Genomic DNA, 19,069 nt, shown 5'->3' on the forward strand with positions numbered 1-19,069 from the left:
CCTGGTATTCTGCTGAGCTCCCTCTAACCTTTATTTAAAGTGTATACTTTCCCCACATAATCTAGCTACAGAAACGTTTTGAGTGCTGTTGTTGGAAGAGCTGGTTAATTGTTAATTAGTTCAAAGCATATATTAGCATCAATTCCAGTCAACACTGATATAAATATCAAATATATGGATTAAATACTTCATAATCAAACACTTCGCCACAATTTAGATTTGCGTTCACACGTTATAACCGAATCTGTCTCGTGAGAGGAGGCGCGGGCCGTTAGCCGTTCAGCTAACGTTAGCGGTTAGCTAGCTACGCTATATGAACGTAATCTGGAATATATAACAGTAATGTTATCAAGGCAACATACGTTTACTTTGCTCATGATAGTTTTCGTCATAGTTTGAACTGTTATTAAAACCTCTGCAAATAATACATTGGCAAGAAACGGCGCTGGGCAGTTAGCTAGCACTGACGTGATTGAGTAGTTCAACGTTAAGAGAAAAATCTACACATCCAGCTCCATTACTAATGAACTTTGATCTGGACCGTTTTTGGTTTACCGAACACTTATCTCTGTTCATTCTGTTCAACTATCTAATGATTAGTTCACAAGATGAAATTAGGTGTTTTAGTTATGCAATTACAGAATCCCCCTTCCCCTTTGAACTAGGCCTGCATGTTGCCGTTATATGCACACACAGCAGAGTATAATTTGTTCAGATTAATTTCGCGAATTGTATTCTCTCGCGATTAGCTGTTTCTGCCCATTTATTTGATTCCAAAACAAAGGGGATGTGTTTTAGCCTGAGGCTCACTGTGTTTTAATCGTTAAGACAGTATTTACCTTTTTTTACGTTTATTATTTGAACAGCAGTGACTTGCTCTTACCGTCTTGTCATTCAGTATTATTTTTTTCTTCCCCTTAATTCAAATGTTTTATCTTTTTTAAAGTTATTACCAAATTAAACTGCCTAGTTTTAATTAATATGAGTGGTTCATTACATCCCTAATTTATTTATGTCTGTAATGCATATAAATCCGGAAGGATTAAATCTCATTGATTATCTCAGCTGCATTGGCCTTGTGGGTCTAATTATCTAAATTAAAAGGAATTCTTAATGCCTTGTATTTTAATTTTCTCTGTGGCGTTTAATTTTTAATTGGCTAGCAGTTAGCTCTGAATTGTGAAAAATTGCTCTCTGTTGAGAGGCCGCCACTCAGATCCGTCTACAGTAAGAAAAACACCTTGGGGGGAAAAGGGTCTCTTTTGTGTTATTCCTACTAGGGTGTACACAGCATGGAGATTAAATAGGTCTACATTTTTCTGATCTCTCAGGATAAATGAAACTGGTGTATGATAGTCTATTGGTTGCATATTGCTTTATATTCTTTCATTGCTTCATTTATAGGTTTGCATGCATAAGCATGAAACCTTGAAAACAGGCTTTAAAAAGGGAGCAGTTTGTATGCTAAAAAAATTCAGTACAGAAAAAGAAAATAAAAATCATGACAACTAGAGAAGTTTGTGGCTGTTGAGATCAACAACAGTTCCCGCCACTTGAAAAAAGGATTCAAGTTACATGTCATAAAACTACATGTACATGTTGACCGCAGACATAGGAAAGCAGCTGCAGATGAGATGGTGTCAAAGCTGCAAACAAAACATGAAAACAGCTGTGCCTGAAACCTCCAACAGGCTCTAGAGGGCAGGAACAATATGTTACACACCAAAAACATTTGACACAATTATAGAAGCTACACTGCAAGTTGTGAATCTTTCAACAGCATCAGACAGATGCAAGTTGTGAATCTTTCAACAGCATCAGACAGAAGAAAGCCAGTTTACAACAAACATCAAGTCATTTTGACACATGCCACATCCCAGGAGTGTCATGCCTTAGGCTAGATGGCAGAGTTCGGAGGAACTAGCGCGTCATCATTTCTGATGTTGTGAATAAGATGGCTGGGGCACAGAGACTTCAAATGTAAAGAAGCATTGTTGCTGTGTTTACTAAAATGCCCTCAGGCTCATTGAGAGGTGTTTGAGTATCCAGAAAGGTAGTTAGACAACATGCACTGCCCAGGAAGCCAGATAATTAGAGACCATGAATACTTTTATATATAAACAATGATTTGTTGGTATATATTTATTCACTTTAAATAGGACATGCACACAAAATTATATTATTTATAACCAATAAAACATGTCTATAAATATCCTAAATTAAAGGGTGACATTTGCTTATATTTTGTCTTTTCATTTTTAAACCTACCTGCTTGACTGCAAAGCAAAAATAAACTCTTTGATTTTGAATGCTTGTAAACATTAGAGCCAAGCTAAATAAATTCAGGCATCTGTAATTGTATCAAGAACTGTGCCACTAATAACTAAAAAGTATGAACTTTGTTATTTGTTCAGGTTGCTGACATGATTTCTCAAGAAGACTGAAATAGTTTTTTGAGCGGCCCATTCCCATACTGTGTTCTCCTGCCCTGGTGAGATGTCTTCTGCCATTATTTGTCCATTACAATGCTAATTATTGCCATGCTTGGAGGGGTCACATTACTGTGGGCAAGATCATATGTGTACTGTGCCAGAGTACTTCAGACAAGCTGTGTGGCAGTGCTTTCAATTATGATGGTGAATTTATAAATAACAGCACTACAATCACAGGATCATCCAGACAATGATTTTTCTAGGATTTCTAAGCTTGACAAGCAGCAGTATGACTTTGTAGAAGCTGTATGCTACGAACCTACTCTGGTTTGCTAAATTCTACCCTTATGTGATAATGCTGCTGACATTTACCTTGCTAATCATAAGCAACTTCTGGTTCAATTATCCTAACATCAGCTCAGGGCCGGAGCACTTTAGTGCTGTACAGAAGTGCTGTGACTCACCTTGGACCACCAGAGCCCTGTCAGAAACTTTTGAGGAACAAAGAGGCACTTGTCCATCTCTGAACACCTCTGCACCAAGAGCAGCTGTCTCCAACTGCAAGAGGAAACCTGTTGGAGCGGAGCTTCTTAGTGTTCCAGATAGGAACGAAGGAGAGCAGGCAAAATCGATATTTGAGAAGGTGAAGAAGCTAGAAATGCACATGGAACATGGAGACATCATCTATCATGTTTAAATGAAGCAGATTGTTGTAAAATTGGTCCTTTTGTCTCTCATGCTGAGTTGCGTGCCTTTTGGATTTGAATGGCTAGTGCCCAGTGTTGACTGTGAGGTGGAGTCACAGGTGTTTGTTCCATTTCAAACGTTTCGATGTAGCTACTCCATAGCCACCATCTTTAGGGTCCTCTCACTGCTCTACACAACACTGATGGTAGCATATTTCATGACTTGCTTCTATAGTTTCTTGTGGATCATTAGAAATTCACTTAGGCAGTACTCTTTTGATCTCGTGCATGAAGAAAGCAGATACAGTGACATTCCTGATATCAGAAATGATTTTGCATTCATTTTTCACTTGCTGGATCAGTGCAATCTACTACTATCCAAGCGATTTACAGTGTTCCTCTCTGAAGACAGTGAAAACAAATTATGACAGCTGACCCTGAATAATGTCTGGCCACTGAAGAAATTAGTACAGAAAGTGGTAAGGAATGCCCAGGACCAGAAGGAGCTTCACCTCATGCTACTCAGCGGGATTCCAGAAGCTGTTTTTGTTTTTGAATTGAGGGAACTTGAAGGCCTAAAACTACAGTTAATCCCAGACTCCAGGCTTCCACAGACGCTAACACAGCTTTGTAACCTCAAAGAGCTATGGCTGGACCATTGCCCTGCAACCGTAGACCACATGGCTTTGGAGTTTCTTGCCGAAAACCTAAGGGTTTTGAGGTTAAAATTTACAGACGCAGTCAAATCTCTAAGATGTGTTTTTAGTCTGTGGCAATTAAGTGAGCTGTACTTGTATGGAAATGTTTTCAATTACTTACCCAAGCTCAAAAAAACGAAAGGTTCTATTTATCAAATGCAGTATCCGTTCCATACCCAAAGTGATCACCGATTCACTGCTCTCCCTAGAGATGTTTGTTTTGGACAATGAAGGAACTCAACTCGGTGCAACCCAGAGTTTGAAAGCAATGGCCAACCTGTCCTGCTTGAAGCTTCTGAACTGTGGCCCGCAAAGAATCCCAAACTCAATCTGTGACTTAACAAACCTACAGGAAATTGACCTTAAAGGGAACAGTCTCAATTGATGAAATCATCCGTTTCCAGCACCTTCAAAGGTTTTTGACCCTAAAGTTCAAACACAACACCATCACATACATTCCCATTCACATAGATGGTTTAGAGTCCCTGGAGCAACTTTACCTCAGCCATAACATAATTAGCAGATTACCAGCACAGCTTTTCTTGTGCAGTAGACTGTATCATTTGGACATGAGTCCACAATATGTTATCTGCCATTCCTAAAGAAATACAAGATCGGAAGAGGCTACAACTATTAAATCTCTCCTACAACAATGTAATCATTAATACAGTACATTACAATACAATATATTAATACAGAATATTTATTTTTATTCAGTTAATTTGCTTTGCTAAATTACGTGTAAAATTATACTGTATTTGAAAAATGTGAAAAATAAATTCTAAAATATATCAATAACAAAGATTTTATAATATTAATAACATTTTTCCTCACAGATTGATGATCTTCCAGATGGACTTTTCAAATGCAAGACACTAAAGTATTTATTTCTGAACCATAACGGTCTGAGCACAGTTTCATCAGTGACCTGACAAACCTCACTCTGCTGAACCTGACAGGGAACCAGCTGGAGAACCTACCTCCTGAGCTTGAGGAATGTCAGAACCTCAGACCAAACAGACTTCTAGCTGAGGAGGAGCTTTTACACTCTCTGCCTCCCAGTGTCGTAGAGAGTTTCCAGAGACCAGAGAGACCATATCCAGGCAAACATGACTCAGATGGCTTAACACACCCACCTGGTTGCAGCCTGATAAACTGTGACAAAGGCTATGAAGACAGTGGGGTGGCTAATTCCATATGAATGCACAGTATAGATAGGGCAGAATAGATATATTGTTAGTTTATATATATATATATATATATATATATATATATATATATATATATATATATGAACTTGTATAATGTTCTTTTTTAAGCCTCCTTTGCACTTCTTCTAATGTTGTTTTACTTGCTTTTATTTTGCGGTAGCTGTCAGTAGGTGATTCTTTTCAATACGTAAATACTCGAGTGGCGCCATACAGCATACGAGTAAGCAAGTGCTTTTTAATGTAGTTTTTTCCTTATTAAATGTCTTTTAAATGTACACGAGTCTGAGAATGTTGTCAAACTAAGTAGCGGGACAATATTGGCTTTCACTCTGGAACTCTCCGCCCTGCTGGCGGCGTGAGGAACTGTAGCCTTTGTGATTAAAGCAGCAGAAATAACTGAAGAGAGTAGAGGGAACATACCGCAGTCACAAGGACACGCTACGTCCCTCGCTTCCTACTGAACACAGCAGCGCTCCTGTCTCCTGTCTAGGGGTAAGTAAGTAATGATGCTTCGTTTCTGAATATCTGGGATGAAATTTGCCACATTGTTTGGCTATAATTACTTTTTATTTTTTCCGGGCATGTATGTAGAGGCAATCATTTTCCAGCCAGATGAAATATTTCAACTTTGTTCTCCTCTTAAGCGCACCTCATTCATAAAAAACGTGGTCCGGGTACTGTTGTAAATTCGCGACTTTCTCGTACTCGTTTGGTGCCATATCTTATCACTGTGCGATTCTTCTAGCTTCATTTAAAGTCTTAAAAATATTAACCGAGAAATATCACAATAAAAGGGTCCCGATGCTTTAAACAAACAACACCGCAGCTTGCTTTCTTCTCTTTCCCTTTCTCAAAACATAATTTGTACTGGAGAAAGCCGAGAACTACAGGCCCGGCCAGAAAACATTATACCAACTCAATAAAAACAGGATCGACTGCGGTAATGTCGCTGTTATAATGTGGCTCCTCTGTAATATAATATTTGAGCTGCCTTTTGGTTTGCGCTTTCTTGGGCCTCGGTTCAGTGATATAAGCTCTGCTGGTCAGGCAGAGACGCCTGTGCAGTTCTTGCCTTATTAAGTTGTGCGTTGTTGCTGTGCACAACACGCACCTAATACGATCTGTTCTGTGTCACTCCAAGCAAAGGACGCTGAGTCTGTATTTCCATTGTTTCAAACTGTACATCTTAAACTCTGCATCCTGGAGACTGGAGGTGAATCAGATACACATTGTAATTTTTATTTTTTCAACACCATGTGCGAGAATAGTCTCATTTCCTGCCAGGAAGGGGCTAACGGAATAATAAAAAAAGGATCAAGCAGAGCACTGGAGGTCCCAGATGCGCAATGTCTAATCTCATGTAACAGTAGTTCAGCTTCTCTTTAGGTTCCATTAAAAAAACTACCCAAAATATTCTCTCTCCGTTGCGATCTGATGATACGTCGTAGAGGAAATACAGTTTGATTGAAGTTTTGTAGTTCAAATGATCAGAGATTTGTAAACATCTCTCAGCCTGTGATTATTTGTATCGTCGTGCATCGTCTTCTGTTAAGCCAGTTTAGATCCGTCACACATCTGCATGCATTAAAATTATATATTGCAACTACAAAGATGATCCATGTTTGCAATGATCCAAGTAGCCTACATTTCAAATTTCGTGTATGGACTAATGTGTAATGTTGAACAGATTCAAGCAACCATGTTTGCGTTACTCTTAGAAATATCGCAATGAATATTTATATTTTTAAAACGTACAATTCTAAGCACTTGATCCAATGCAGCTGGTGTGCTCACATGTCCAAATATTTCTTCAAGTGCCCTGAAGTATGTTTATAAGAATACACACAAACTATCCAGATTTGTAACTGTTTTTACCCAAGAAACCTCATTCTGTGAGTTACCACACAAGATTAGCGTGATCCCATCCTCGGACACGTGTGCCTTTAACAGTGTCTGCTGCTGTTTGCACCATAATTTATTCATGTGGTCCATTTTTATTATGTAATTTTAATGTGTTGCTGCTGTCTAAACTAAACATGGGTCTGAGTGATTTTGTCCAGTGAGACACAAATATATTGAGTTGTATATCTGTGTGTATTAAAATTGACTGTGTTTAGGCTGAAGACATGCCAGGCAGAAAGGATTTTCCACAGGAAATCCAAAGCTTAGGAACTTTAAGTTAGTAAAGGTCAGGCCTGCCAGATTCATGGGCTAAATATATATTTAGGGAGGGTTGTATTTTAAAGATGCCTGTTTCATAGAGGTTTCAATTGCAGTTGTTGGTAATAAATCAAGTATCAGTTTTCATTTAATAACCACTCTGTAAAATAAGATTTATTGTGATCTTATGTAATGTATTTGATCATTTTGAAATTTACCATCACAGATGATTTCATTCTTACAGACTTCACTTTCCCAGGGATTTTCTTACATCATTTTATTGCTATTGCAGGCCTGTTACATCATTGTCATTTCGTAGTCTAACATAGTTGTCAGCTCGATGATAAAGATATCTTGGCATTCTGTCTAAAGCCACTCTTTCCACAGAGGCCAAAGGAGAACTGATGAGTCATTGTTGTCTTACAGATGCTTCCTTAGCCCTCTTTTTGTGAAACAGCATTATCCTGTGTGCTTTGGTTTGTGTTATCCTTGCAAGTTGCTGTAAAGCTCATCAACCATGAAATAATGCACAGAATCACCTGCCAGGAACTAGGAGCAGGATTGCACTAGCTTCAATAATTCATTACAGGGCATATGCGTTTTAATGGCAGGATGGAAATGGTGTGAGCAGGACCTGAAGAGCACTTGGGCCAGCGTGGCTGTGGGGAGACAGGCTGGGTTCTGTGGTGTATAATTTCATCTGATCGGGGTCAAGCTTATGTCAGCTATCGGTGGTTTTCTTATCAATTTCCAAACAGTTGTTTGTCTGTTAGCTAAGCAGAGGCAATATTAAGATTAGCCAACTGATTCCATCGAGTGTGTTTTCAGTTTGAATTGCAAGCATCCAATTCACGTACACGTGCTGAACAATACCAGCAGCTTTATAGTGAATATCCAAAAATGCATTGCAAATAATACACACGGACAAATCTGAGAGGTAGATCAGTGAGCGCAGAAATCAGTGTCTGTTCTGACTGTGGAGGTTTTGCAGACTGGGCCATACAATGCTGAGAACAAAAGGGCAGATGTCAGTACAATGGATTTTACCACCACATGAGGAGAGTCAGAGGGCAGTTATTCTCAAGGCACAGATATTCCAAGCTCCTTTCTCGTGGTATTTATGTTGTAATATGATACGCCCCGGACGTGACCAATAGCAGACCAATCTGCTCTGGAAAGGACCACAGACACTGATGGAGGAAATTCACCTGCCCTCGACGCAGTTCACGTTTCTTCATTGTGTGCTTGCAGGAATATGATTCCAGTGACAGAATTTCGGCAGTTTACCGAACAGCAGCCGGCGTTCCGTGTCCTGAAGCCGTGGTGGGATGTGTTTGCAGAGTACCTCTCTGTGGTCATGCTCATGATCGGGGTGTTCGGATGCACCCTGCAGGTTGGTGACGAGCCTGCACTCCTCTTACTAACCTCAGCGTTTGATTGGTGATTGAATGTAGGGCAGTGTTACCTTCCTGCTCCGTCCTGCGTCTCCGTGGTTTTTCTCCTTTTACAAAATAGTGGATTAAGTTTAGAGGGAATAGGCGTGTGTATAGTATATATTTTATATATTTCAAAATGAACAAACCCATACTGTTACTCTTATGTAAGTGCTGGTAGGTAAACAACCCCCCACTGCCGTTTGATCACTGCAGCTCTGTCTGTGTACAGACGAGACTCTGTTGCAGAAGTCAAGCTCAATGCTAGTGTGTTAGTTTGCTTGCTTACGGAAAAGGGAAGAAATTCCAGCACCCTGGTGCAAACACAGAACCGCCCCGCCTTGCCCTCCCTGTTAAGCCATACCCTCCTCATAAAGAGTCCTGCCGCCCCGCCCAGCCCCCAGTGCAGCTATGGGGACCGAAACTGCACACAAACCCACTGCTGCCTGCGTCTTAATTCCAACAGATAGATTAAACAAACAGCAGGGGCAGGAACTGCTGTATTTGGGTGGGAATATCCCCCAAGCCATGTTCCCTGGAGGAGTGTTTTCAAAGAATGGCAAGGTTTCTGCTCTGGAGTTTGTAAACAATGATTTGAAAATGCTGATTATTTGCAAGATTCTTTCCTCACGGTGCTTGATCAGTACTGTCCTAATTAACTGCTTTCCTGACATGTTGGGATGGTCATTCTGCTGTAAATGATAGACATAAACATGCCACTATGTCAGCCATGCTTGGCTAGATGACGGTGTGTAATGAACAGGTCAAGCGTCTACTATGGCTGACTTAATGCGTGTCGAACTGCAGCAGAAGCACATGTGTAGGGCTGCTGGTTGTGTCTGAGGCTTCACACAGCAGACTATGGCTTCTGTGTTCTCACACGGTTCAGCAGGGAGCGAACCCGAGACAGGGCCTCATCCCCCACACAAACCGGACGGTAATTAAACTATTAAACTACCAGAGACCAGGCTTTCATGGGGGGGGGGGGGGGGGGGTATTTCTGGCCAGGGTTACATGGCAAGATGCCTGTGTAGTGATTTATCTATATCATAATTCTGTAATTGGGTTTGGTTCATGCCCGTTGTCTAACCGTCTGCCATTCTTGTGAAGAAAGCATTCAAGTGAGCATGTCTCCCTCTGGAGTTTGCTGGAGTCAGAGCAATAATCTCTCATTTCCTGCCTGAGTCACAGTGATGTCAAGGCACTGAAATAGACATCTACCATCCCATCCTGTTTACAGTAACACTGCAGCATCACAGACGTTGATCTAATGTTGTTTTTATCGTGACTCTCATTGTAATTAAGCTCGTGTTTTTCTTTCTAGCTGAGTTGTCATTTTGAATAGTTAGGTTTAGAAACAAAGGGGTTGTTTTTGGTTCATTATGGAAACAGAAGATAAAAAACTGTGGGTAAATCTGTACACTGGAGTGAAATTCAGTTTGGCAGATTTATAACAAACATTCTGTTTAATATTGATGCAGACTCCTTCTTTTGCTCTTTCAGGTGATGCAGGACAAAATCATTTGCCTCCCTAAGAGGATGCCCCCCGCAAATGAAACGCTGCTTTTGACTAATTTGACGGATCCACTGAAGAATGCGTCTAGCCCCCCCTCGGCTACAGTCTCCCCAGTGCCTGTTGTGCAGGAGATGAAGGGATTGAAAACCAACTTGGATCTACAGCAGTACAGCTATGTGAACCAAATCTGCTATGAAAAAGCTCTGCACTGGTATGCCAAGTACTTCCCTTACCTGGTGCTCATACACACCATTGTATTCATGGTGTGCAGTAATTTCTGGTTCAAGTTTCCAGGCTCTAGCTCAAAAATAGAGCACTTCATTTCAATATTAGGGAAGTGTTTTGATTCTCCTTGGACTACAAGGGCTCTTTCTGAGGTGTCTGGTGAGAATCCGGAGGAGAAGGACCACAAGAAGAACAGTTCCAGCAGATCAAACCTCGATACGTCCACTGTTGAGGGCACCCTGGAGAAGACCCAGTCACTGAGATCTATTTCTGAAAAGATCGTAGCAGAGACGCCGGCTGCAAGCGTGCTTGACAAAAAGGAAGGGGAGCAAGCCAAAGCACTTTTTGAAAAGGTCAAAAAGTTCAGACTTCATGTGGAAGAAGGAGATCTCTTATACCTTATGTATGTTCGCCAGACTGTCCTAAAAGTGTTCAAGTTTATCCTCATCATTGTATACAGCAGCATCCTGGTGTCTAAAGTTAGATTCAGAGTAGACTGTACAGTAAATATAGAGAATATGATAGGTTACAGTCACTTTTCTTGCAATCACACCATGGCCCATCTCTTTTCCAAGCTCTGCTTCTGCTACTTGTGTTTTGTGGTTGTCTATGGATTAACGTGCCTTTATACATCCTACTGGTTGTTCTACCGTTCGCTGAAGGAGTACTCCTTTGAGTATGTGAGACAGGAGACAGGGATTGATGACATCCCCGATGTTAAAAATGACTTTGCCTTCATGTTGCACATGATTGATCAGTACGACCCACTGTATTCCAAGAGATTCGCAGTGTTTCTTTCTGAAGTGAGCGAAAACAAGCTAAAACAGCTCAATCTGAACCACGAGTGGACGGTGGAAAAACTTCGCCAGAGGCTGACGACCAACACCAGCGACCGACTGGAGCTCCAGCTTTTCATGCTGTCTGGGCTTCCGGACACTGTCTTTGAGGTGACGGAGCTGCAGTCTTTGAAACTGGAGATCATTAATAATGTCACCATCCCTGCAGCCATTTCACAGCTGGAGGATCTGCAGGAGCTTTCTCTACTGCAGTGCTCGCTGAAAATCCACACTGGAGCCCTCTCTTTCTTGAAGGAGAACCTTAAGGTCCTGCACGTGAAGTTTGACGACGCCCGTGAGTTGCCTCTGTGGCTTTACAGCCTTCGAAACTTGGAGGAACTCCATCTGATTGGCTCCCTGAGTCCTGATGCGTCAAGGAATATAACACTTGATTCTTTAAGGGAACTCAAGTCCCTCAAGACCTTGACGCTCAAGAGCAACATCACCAAGATCCCCCAGTCTGTTGTTGACGCATCTAGTCACCTGCAGTGTCTTCACGTGCACAACGATGGATCCAAGCTGGTCATGCTGAACAATCTCAAGAAAATGGTTCATCTCACTGAGCTTGAGCTGGTGCACTGTGATCTGGAGCGTATTCCTCATGCCATCTTCAGCCTGACCCACCTGCAGGAGGTGGACCTTAAAGAGAACAACCTACGCTCCATTGAGGAGATCATCAGCTTCCAGCACCTGCGTAAACTCACGTGCCTCAAACTATGGCACAATGGTATTACTAATATCCCTGAGCATATCAAAAAGCTGGGTAGCCTGGAGCGCCTCTATTTTAGCCACAACAAGATTGAAGTTTTGCCTTCGCACCTGTTTCTTTGCAACAAGCTGCGCTATCTCGACGTCTCCTACAATGACATCCGCTTCATACCTCCAGAGATCGGCGTCCTCCAGAGCCTTCAGTACTTCTCTGTCTCCTGCAACAAAATTGAGAACATCCCAGACGAGCTCTTCTTCTGCAAGAAGCTGAAGATCCTCAAGCTTGGGAAGAACTTGCTTTCTGTGCTTTCACCAAAGATCTCCTTCCTGGTTTCTCTGATGCACTTGGAGCTGAAAGGCAACCACTTTGAGTTCTTGCCAGCTGAACTGGGCTGTTGCCGCTCCCTAAAGCGCAGTGGTCTTGTGGTGGAGGACACCGTGTTCGACACTCTGCCGTCAGACGTCAGGGAGCAGATGAAAGCTGAGTGATATTTCTCAGCTTCAGTAAAATCTCTACAAAGCAGCATTGGTAATGCCTTTAACTGAACACAAGTGTCCCACATCACAATCAGTACTGTGGTGTTTATGGGTGAGTACCTGCATTTACATGCTTGGATATTTCTCTGAGGGGAAATCTGGATAAAGCGTCTCTGGATAAAGAAAGGGATAAAAGTAGGATTTCAATAATAAATTATGAGTAAAACATTGTATTGTGCATTTCAATAAATGCAGTTGTTTTCAGGATTTAAAACATTATGCATTTATATAAGCACCTTATTTGTAACATTCTCCAAGATTTGAAAGAACAGAAATTGACATATGTGTATTTGTGTGTATTCAGTGGAAATTGTGACTGCATCACATCAATTACATGTGATTTCATGATGTATGAAGGGTTCTACAGGCTGAGTGCTGAATAAAACCAGCCTGCCAGACTTGAAAAGTGTTTTACAATTGCAAAGTCAGTACATCAAATCTATCCTAGCCCTGGCTTTAAGGATGCTGGCATAGGAAGGGGCTTTTCTCTACTGTGGTAGTACATCACATTTAAACCGGAGCTGGCATGTCATCTTTTTGTAGTCCATACAGACAAATTGTGAGTGCTCTCAGTTTTTTTGAGCTGAACCACTTATCAGTTTAGGCATGTGAATGGCCACTTCATACGAATATGGCCAAGTGCTCAGTATGGTGACCCAGGCTGTCACGGCACACAGTTTGCACTGGAAACTTCCACATTCCATCGTATCCATCATATTTACAGAGTGTAGCATGTTTGATCAAACATATGTGTAACATGAAGTGCAGATGCTATATAAGACATTTATTAGTAGTTCTATGTAGTAGTGGTTTCCATGGAGCCTGTTTGGTGTCTTAAGCTTTAGGCCTTTTGAAAGTTATAAAGATGCTGAAGACAGGAGCGTGATCTGCAGTCATTTAAGTGTTCTCAGGTAATCTCTATACTGGTAAACTCTATTGTCTTTCCTTCTATATTCCATTTTTAGAATCTAACTGATGCTGATTTGTGTTCTTAGCAAGCTGCAGGGAAACATGTCAGAAATATACCTCTTAAAAACACGACGCAAGTTCAAAGCTTCTTTGAGGGTTTTCACTATTCAGCTGATGGTAGTTTACAGCTTTTGCTGTTCTGGGTTAGAAAACAACCTGTCCTACATGCTGAGATTTGGTGAATTTGTTGACTTCCCAGACTACCTAGTCTAGTGCGTCTGGTCTCTCTGCCTCTCGTCCAGTTTACATATAGAGTAGTTCAGCTAGATACAACTCATCCCTCCCTTGAAGAAAAAAAGTGCCATTCATTTATTTAGCTTTTTCTAAGATTTCTCTTTTTTAATTTGTGTAGGTTGATGTTTTTAGATCTTGTATGTTTGTTTTTTATGGGTTTTTGGCTTAAAACTGAAGAACAAATCAAACTGTGCCTATGAGATGTGGAGTGATGAACTCGGACTCTCCTGTGCCTTCAGTCACCTTATCAGCTTGCTGTTGGACAATTTATACCAAAATGTTAATTGCAATTTTAACACTGTGCAAAATGGCCTCGTCAACAAACACCAAAAACATTTTAATAAAGAGCTGAAAAAACAATAAATATGAAATACAGCAGTCTGATGCACCCTGATATACTATTCCTTTTGCCTTTAAAATATTTTGTCATTATGTGACAAGTGGCACCACACCACAAACTATACAGGCAGTTGTGCTCAGTGTTGGTAAAGCAGAGCACAGCTGTCTGAGTGCAATTCCAGTCCTGCTCTCCTGTAGTGATGAGTATTGTGCTTCTCTGGCCCGGAATCTGAAAGCTTGTTGTTTAGTGCAGGCAGTCCTTTGAGTGACCTCGACACCAAGGTGGCGATATAATATACAGTGAGAGAGCACAACTGTTCACTAGTTTCTTGTTGGGATGTGTCTCTCTTCCTAGCAGCAACATGCTGTTTTACACTGGCTTTAACACAAGTGGTCCTTGGATGTGCTATTCTGATTATTTGGGACATTTAGAGATGCTGGAGAAAAGAGTTTTGCTTAAGACTTGATTCTGAATTGTTTTTGTAGTTAAAATAAAGCTGGCCCTGTTTTCACAATAAGCATGCACACAGCAATGTGTGTGTGTTTGCACGTGTGAAGGAGAGATGGTAGCAAATTAGAGTGGCTCTTCCTTTAGCCCTCCACACCCCCTCCTCTGCACGCCTCCCACAACAGCGCCCTCTCCTGTGTGTGTGTGTGTGTGTGTGTCCTTAAAAACACAATGAAGCCCGAGAGGACCGGATGCAGGGTTGTTATGTGGCTGAAGTGGTTAATAGTGTCTGGTCTAGGATGATAAAATGTAGACCACTGGTTTATCTACCCTGCTGATGCAAGACGAGCTTTGGCCTCAAGTATCTATTGATCAAACGGCTCAAGCTCTACTTCAGCGTGTCTGTCATAACATAATGGGGCTCGCCGTCATGCCACTGGAGTACGTTAACTCAGCTTTTGTTCTTTTTTTTCTTCCTTTTTTTCTTAAATGACGAGTTTTCCCAGACTCTGGTAGCAAGCCAATGCCTGAGGCTGGCTGACTGTTTCAGGGTTTACGTTGCTGTTACCTTCTTTACACTGATGAGCATTTTTACACTGGGCAAAATGTTTATGTACCAGAGGCTGACCGCCCTGTAGCTGATTTACAACAAATAGTATTGCAATATTTATAATAATAATGTCATAATTCTGATATGCAATAGTACATATACAGTATTTACATTTGGAAGGGACTCTTATCCACAGGGACTATTTATCAGTATCAGACTGTATGTCTGCTCCCTTGAATTTAAACTTTATATAATGTATGGACATGCATGCATAAATGTTTGTGTGTTCGTGATATTGAACACTTCAGTAAATGTGGGTTTGGTTATGTCTTTTGGCTGGTCAGCAGGTCCCTGGACACAAGCTAATTTGGTACCATGTCATGCCTGTTTGACTCATAAACAGAAGGCCAGACTTTTAAAGACTTGAGCTGTTAGCAGCTGGAAATCCTGGTGCAACTCAAATAAACCTGCTTTGTACACTTATGTGAACTCCATTCTGAATTATTCTTGTTTTATTTTGAACTCGCTTCATTGTACATTTCCATTGTACAGTATATGATTTAATAGGTAAATAAAACTACATAAAAAACAAGTATTGCCATAACATCATGGTATGCTTATTTGGACATAATTATAAATGTTAATACTAACTGAAAATTGGGGGGGTCTTTAATAACCAGTGTGTGGGCTTTTCCATACTGAAGCTTTTAAAATTGTTTATTTTTGAAAACCGTGTGGGAATACTTCCATAATAACAATAATCCAAAATAATCCCATAGTTAAAAAATATAGCACCACTAAATACATAATATAGTACAAAAATATTTTCCCATATTGACAACTGCTAATGATTTACTATGATTCTAAAATGCTTTCATGTGAAGAAGCATAATGTTTTAATGATGGCACAGGAATGCATAGGCGTTATTGTTCTTTATAAATTGTGTACATGTGTCTTTCGAATAGCAACGTGTGTGACATGCTGGCGCGGCTCAGGACCACACGCCCTGTATAATCACACGCAGAAGGCTTTCATGTCCCTGCTTGTGGTTCAGTGTGTGTGAGCACAACCCGAGGCCAAAGGCTTCGTTATGCTGGGGTACAACATTCGGCTAGCCTTGAAACCTGGCAGCGGACGCTACGGTTCCCTTTTAACGCAGCCATATGAAGACAGCCTTGGAGACAGCACAGTGGAACCTGAGAATGTGACTTTTCTCAAGTGGGAGAGATGATCTGCCATTTGACCTCAAAGAAATTTCTAAGCTTTCCCTTTGCTAGTTTAGGAAAGCGTTAATCATGCTAGCTCAGAGAAGAAGCCGCAGCTTCCATTCATGTTGGAGACGTCTCCTTTAGTGTCTTTGTGTTTAGCATGTGGCTAGTCCTGCATTCCTTTAACAGCCCACACACCGCTGTACTAGTTATTAGTCTTTTCAGATCCAAGTTCAAAGCCGATCATTTATGAAGTCCTCCCAGATTTGATCACTCCATAATTGACTATTTTACGCACTTTAAGACTTCTGTGTACTTGGCACAGGAACCTGACCTCTTTAGTTTTACAGCAGTAATCTGCTGGAAGACACCTTGTGTAGCTAATGTTGCGGCTGTTCTTACAGCTTCTCACAGTGCCAGTATGTTGGCCAGAGTTATTCCTACAACTGTATTGTATTGCTAATCTAATATGATCTCTGGCCTTACTGTTGATAAATCATTAACCTGAGGAGCACTGGTTCTCTTTAGCATGTTTTCATAACCCTTTTGCTAACTAGCTGCGTGGTTCATGCTGTGGTAGGACTGCATTTCGGGAGAGCCTTGACTCTTTTCTGGATTCCATTGGTTTTAATAGGCTTTACTCTAATATGGCTTTACTGCGAATCCCTGCTCTATTGTTGCTTATGATTTCTTGTAATATTCATGTTCATCCTGGTGCTCTCAATATTCCTGTCCTTCCCAGCATTACCCTGGCTTCAAACCATGTATTCTTCTGATTGTACAACATAATACTATGATACTATGGCTTTTCTGCATGTAAATGCAAAATGTTTATTGCCCAAAATGGATCACCTCAGAGTACCTGTTGGAAGCTCAAAACCAGAAAATATAGTGACACAGTTATGCAAGTCTGTATTCTGTACTGACTTAATAACTCACCCTGTAGGTAGGGTGGTCTCTATATTAACCCTCAATAGGAGGATATGACAACACAGCACAAAAACATAACCTTTGGATCTCGGACAGAGTTGTATTTTGTCAGATTTGGAGTAAGGTCACACCAACAGTGTGATATTTGAAACCTTAACCGCTTGAAAGAGAAATGACGCATAGTAAATCTTCAGGCATACCTTTGTGAGTCAAAACAGATACTCCCATTACTGGTAGGAATTGTACGGGCAATGTTTTCTATAACACTTTTATAATGTCTGGCCAGGCCTCTGCACCCTGATCTGGCTCCTAGCCTCCTGCAACGTCTGCTTTAATACCAGAGTAGTGAATGTTTACATTTTTTTTTTAGGTTTTACGTTTACACTTTCATGTCTTACAGAAGGTGAGGTTGTAAAGGAATCACACCAGCTGGGTCAGGTGAGTTAGGCCCATTTATTTTTAAAATTGTAGCATCCAGTCATTGCAGCGTCATTACCAGACATTATTAATCTTTCTATTCATGCTCCGGAATTATGTGGATACTGGAAAACAGCCACTGTGCAACCTCCTTTTAATGGTGGAGATCAGGCTGCCTTAGACTGTTACAGGCCTATATCCATTTCCCCATGCTCATGCTAAACCTCTGGAGAAACTTGTCAACAATTTGCTGACTTGCTCTCTGGAGGAGGAGCATAACCCCTTGTCTAGTGTGCAGTATGGTTTTTGATTAGGTTTGAACATGTTACCACCATTTTGAAATTACTACACGACGTGACCTCTGCCCTGGATGCCAAACGGTGGTGAGTAGCTATATTCACTGGCCTACGGAAAGCTTTGGATTCTGTGGATCATGCAGTCTTATTGGGTCTAGGAGGTACTGGGCTCTGTGGTCACTCGTTGGCAAGGGTGCTTAATTGTGTCTCTAATACGTGCAGCATTTAAATGTAGAGCTTCATGTCTCTGCATCATCATCTCTCTACATCACGGTGAACTCAGCACATCCTCAGGCTTGTTGTGATTTCAGTTGGCTGCTACTTATGACTGGAGAACACTCAAGCTGGATAAATGTATCCGTTGCTGCTTTGAAGGGCCCACTCACAGACATTTTTAACAATACGTGTAAATGTTTTACGTCTGACTCATTAAGTTCTCTTCTCTTTTGCCTTTCATTGTGTTTCTTTTCCCTTTTCTCTCCTCCCTTTCCCTCCTCCTTCAGGTATTTACCAGGGCGTCGTGATAAATAAGATGTTCGTCTTTCCAGGTTACAATAAAGGTTAGATAAAACAAACGATCTGCTCTTGGCTCACATAAATAAGACATCGGATAAACTGGGTTCCACAGTTTCACCATAAATGTGGCCATATGGAGGTGGACTCGGCAGACTACGGTTCATCTGGTGCGTGTGATTCAGAATGACCTGCACTTTGCTTTCAGCTTGGAACTTTTGTCTGTTGCCAAAACATTTGGCAAACGTTGGTCACATGCTAATCTAAATGAAAAAGAATGTTTAGTAATGCTTATTAAACATGGCCTGTTTTCCAACGGCATTATAGCATTAAGATCATCTTAGATGAAAGGGGTTCATGTAATTCTCACAATACCATTTAAAGATCTGTTTTACGATGCTTTTGGGAAACACAGCCCCGTTTTGTAAATACACTGCATCCCACCCCTTCTGTTTTATGTTCTCAAACTATATTTAAACTTATAAATAATAGTTTGACATAAAAGTAATGTTAGTCCTGAATCAGTGTGTAGCAGCATCACTGACAAATGCAGTTCATATTCAATAACTGATGTTTGCAACTCTGTTGAGTGGAAAGAAGGACTTTTTCTATTCAAACTGTTGAGTTTGTACACCACATTACACAATCAGGGATTCAGATGACACTAAATAACAAAATTACACATCTGATGGCTCAGAGTTCATGTGTTTTCCTTGTGAGTA

The 19,069-nt window shown here is 40.9% G+C and overlaps 1 protein-coding gene and 1 pseudogene across 2 annotated transcripts; both read left to right on the top strand.

Annotated features, from left to right (window-relative positions):
* The first annotated feature begins 3,136 nt into the window (after positions 1-3,136).
* Positions 3,137-4,818, top strand: LOC143491469 (volume-regulated anion channel subunit LRRC8B pseudogene; annotated as a pseudogene). The gene is made up of 2 exons (XR_013125209.1): positions 3,137-4,231; positions 4,653-4,818. The product of XR_013125209.1 is annotated as a volume-regulated anion channel subunit LRRC8B pseudogene (transcript).
* Positions 4,819-5,363: 545 nt separating this feature from the next.
* Positions 5,364-15,476, top strand: lrrc8c (leucine rich repeat containing 8 VRAC subunit C). Its single transcript, XM_076990455.1, has 3 exons — positions 5,364-5,519; positions 8,439-8,580; positions 10,124-15,476. The coding sequence occupies exons 2-3, from the start codon at positions 8,443-8,445 to the stop codon at positions 12,392-12,394; spliced, it is 2,409 nt and encodes an 802-aa protein (XP_076846570.1). The 5' UTR covers positions 5,364-5,519; positions 8,439-8,442; the 3' UTR covers positions 12,395-15,476.
* The last annotated feature ends 3,593 nt before the right edge of the window (positions 15,477-19,069 follow it).

The sequence above is a fragment of the Brachyhypopomus gauderio genome, unplaced genomic scaffold (assembly GCF_052324685.1).
Source record: "Brachyhypopomus gauderio isolate BG-103 unplaced genomic scaffold, BGAUD_0.2 sc75, whole genome shotgun sequence".
Lineage (NCBI taxonomy): Eukaryota > Metazoa > Chordata > Actinopteri > Gymnotiformes > Hypopomidae > Brachyhypopomus > Brachyhypopomus gauderio.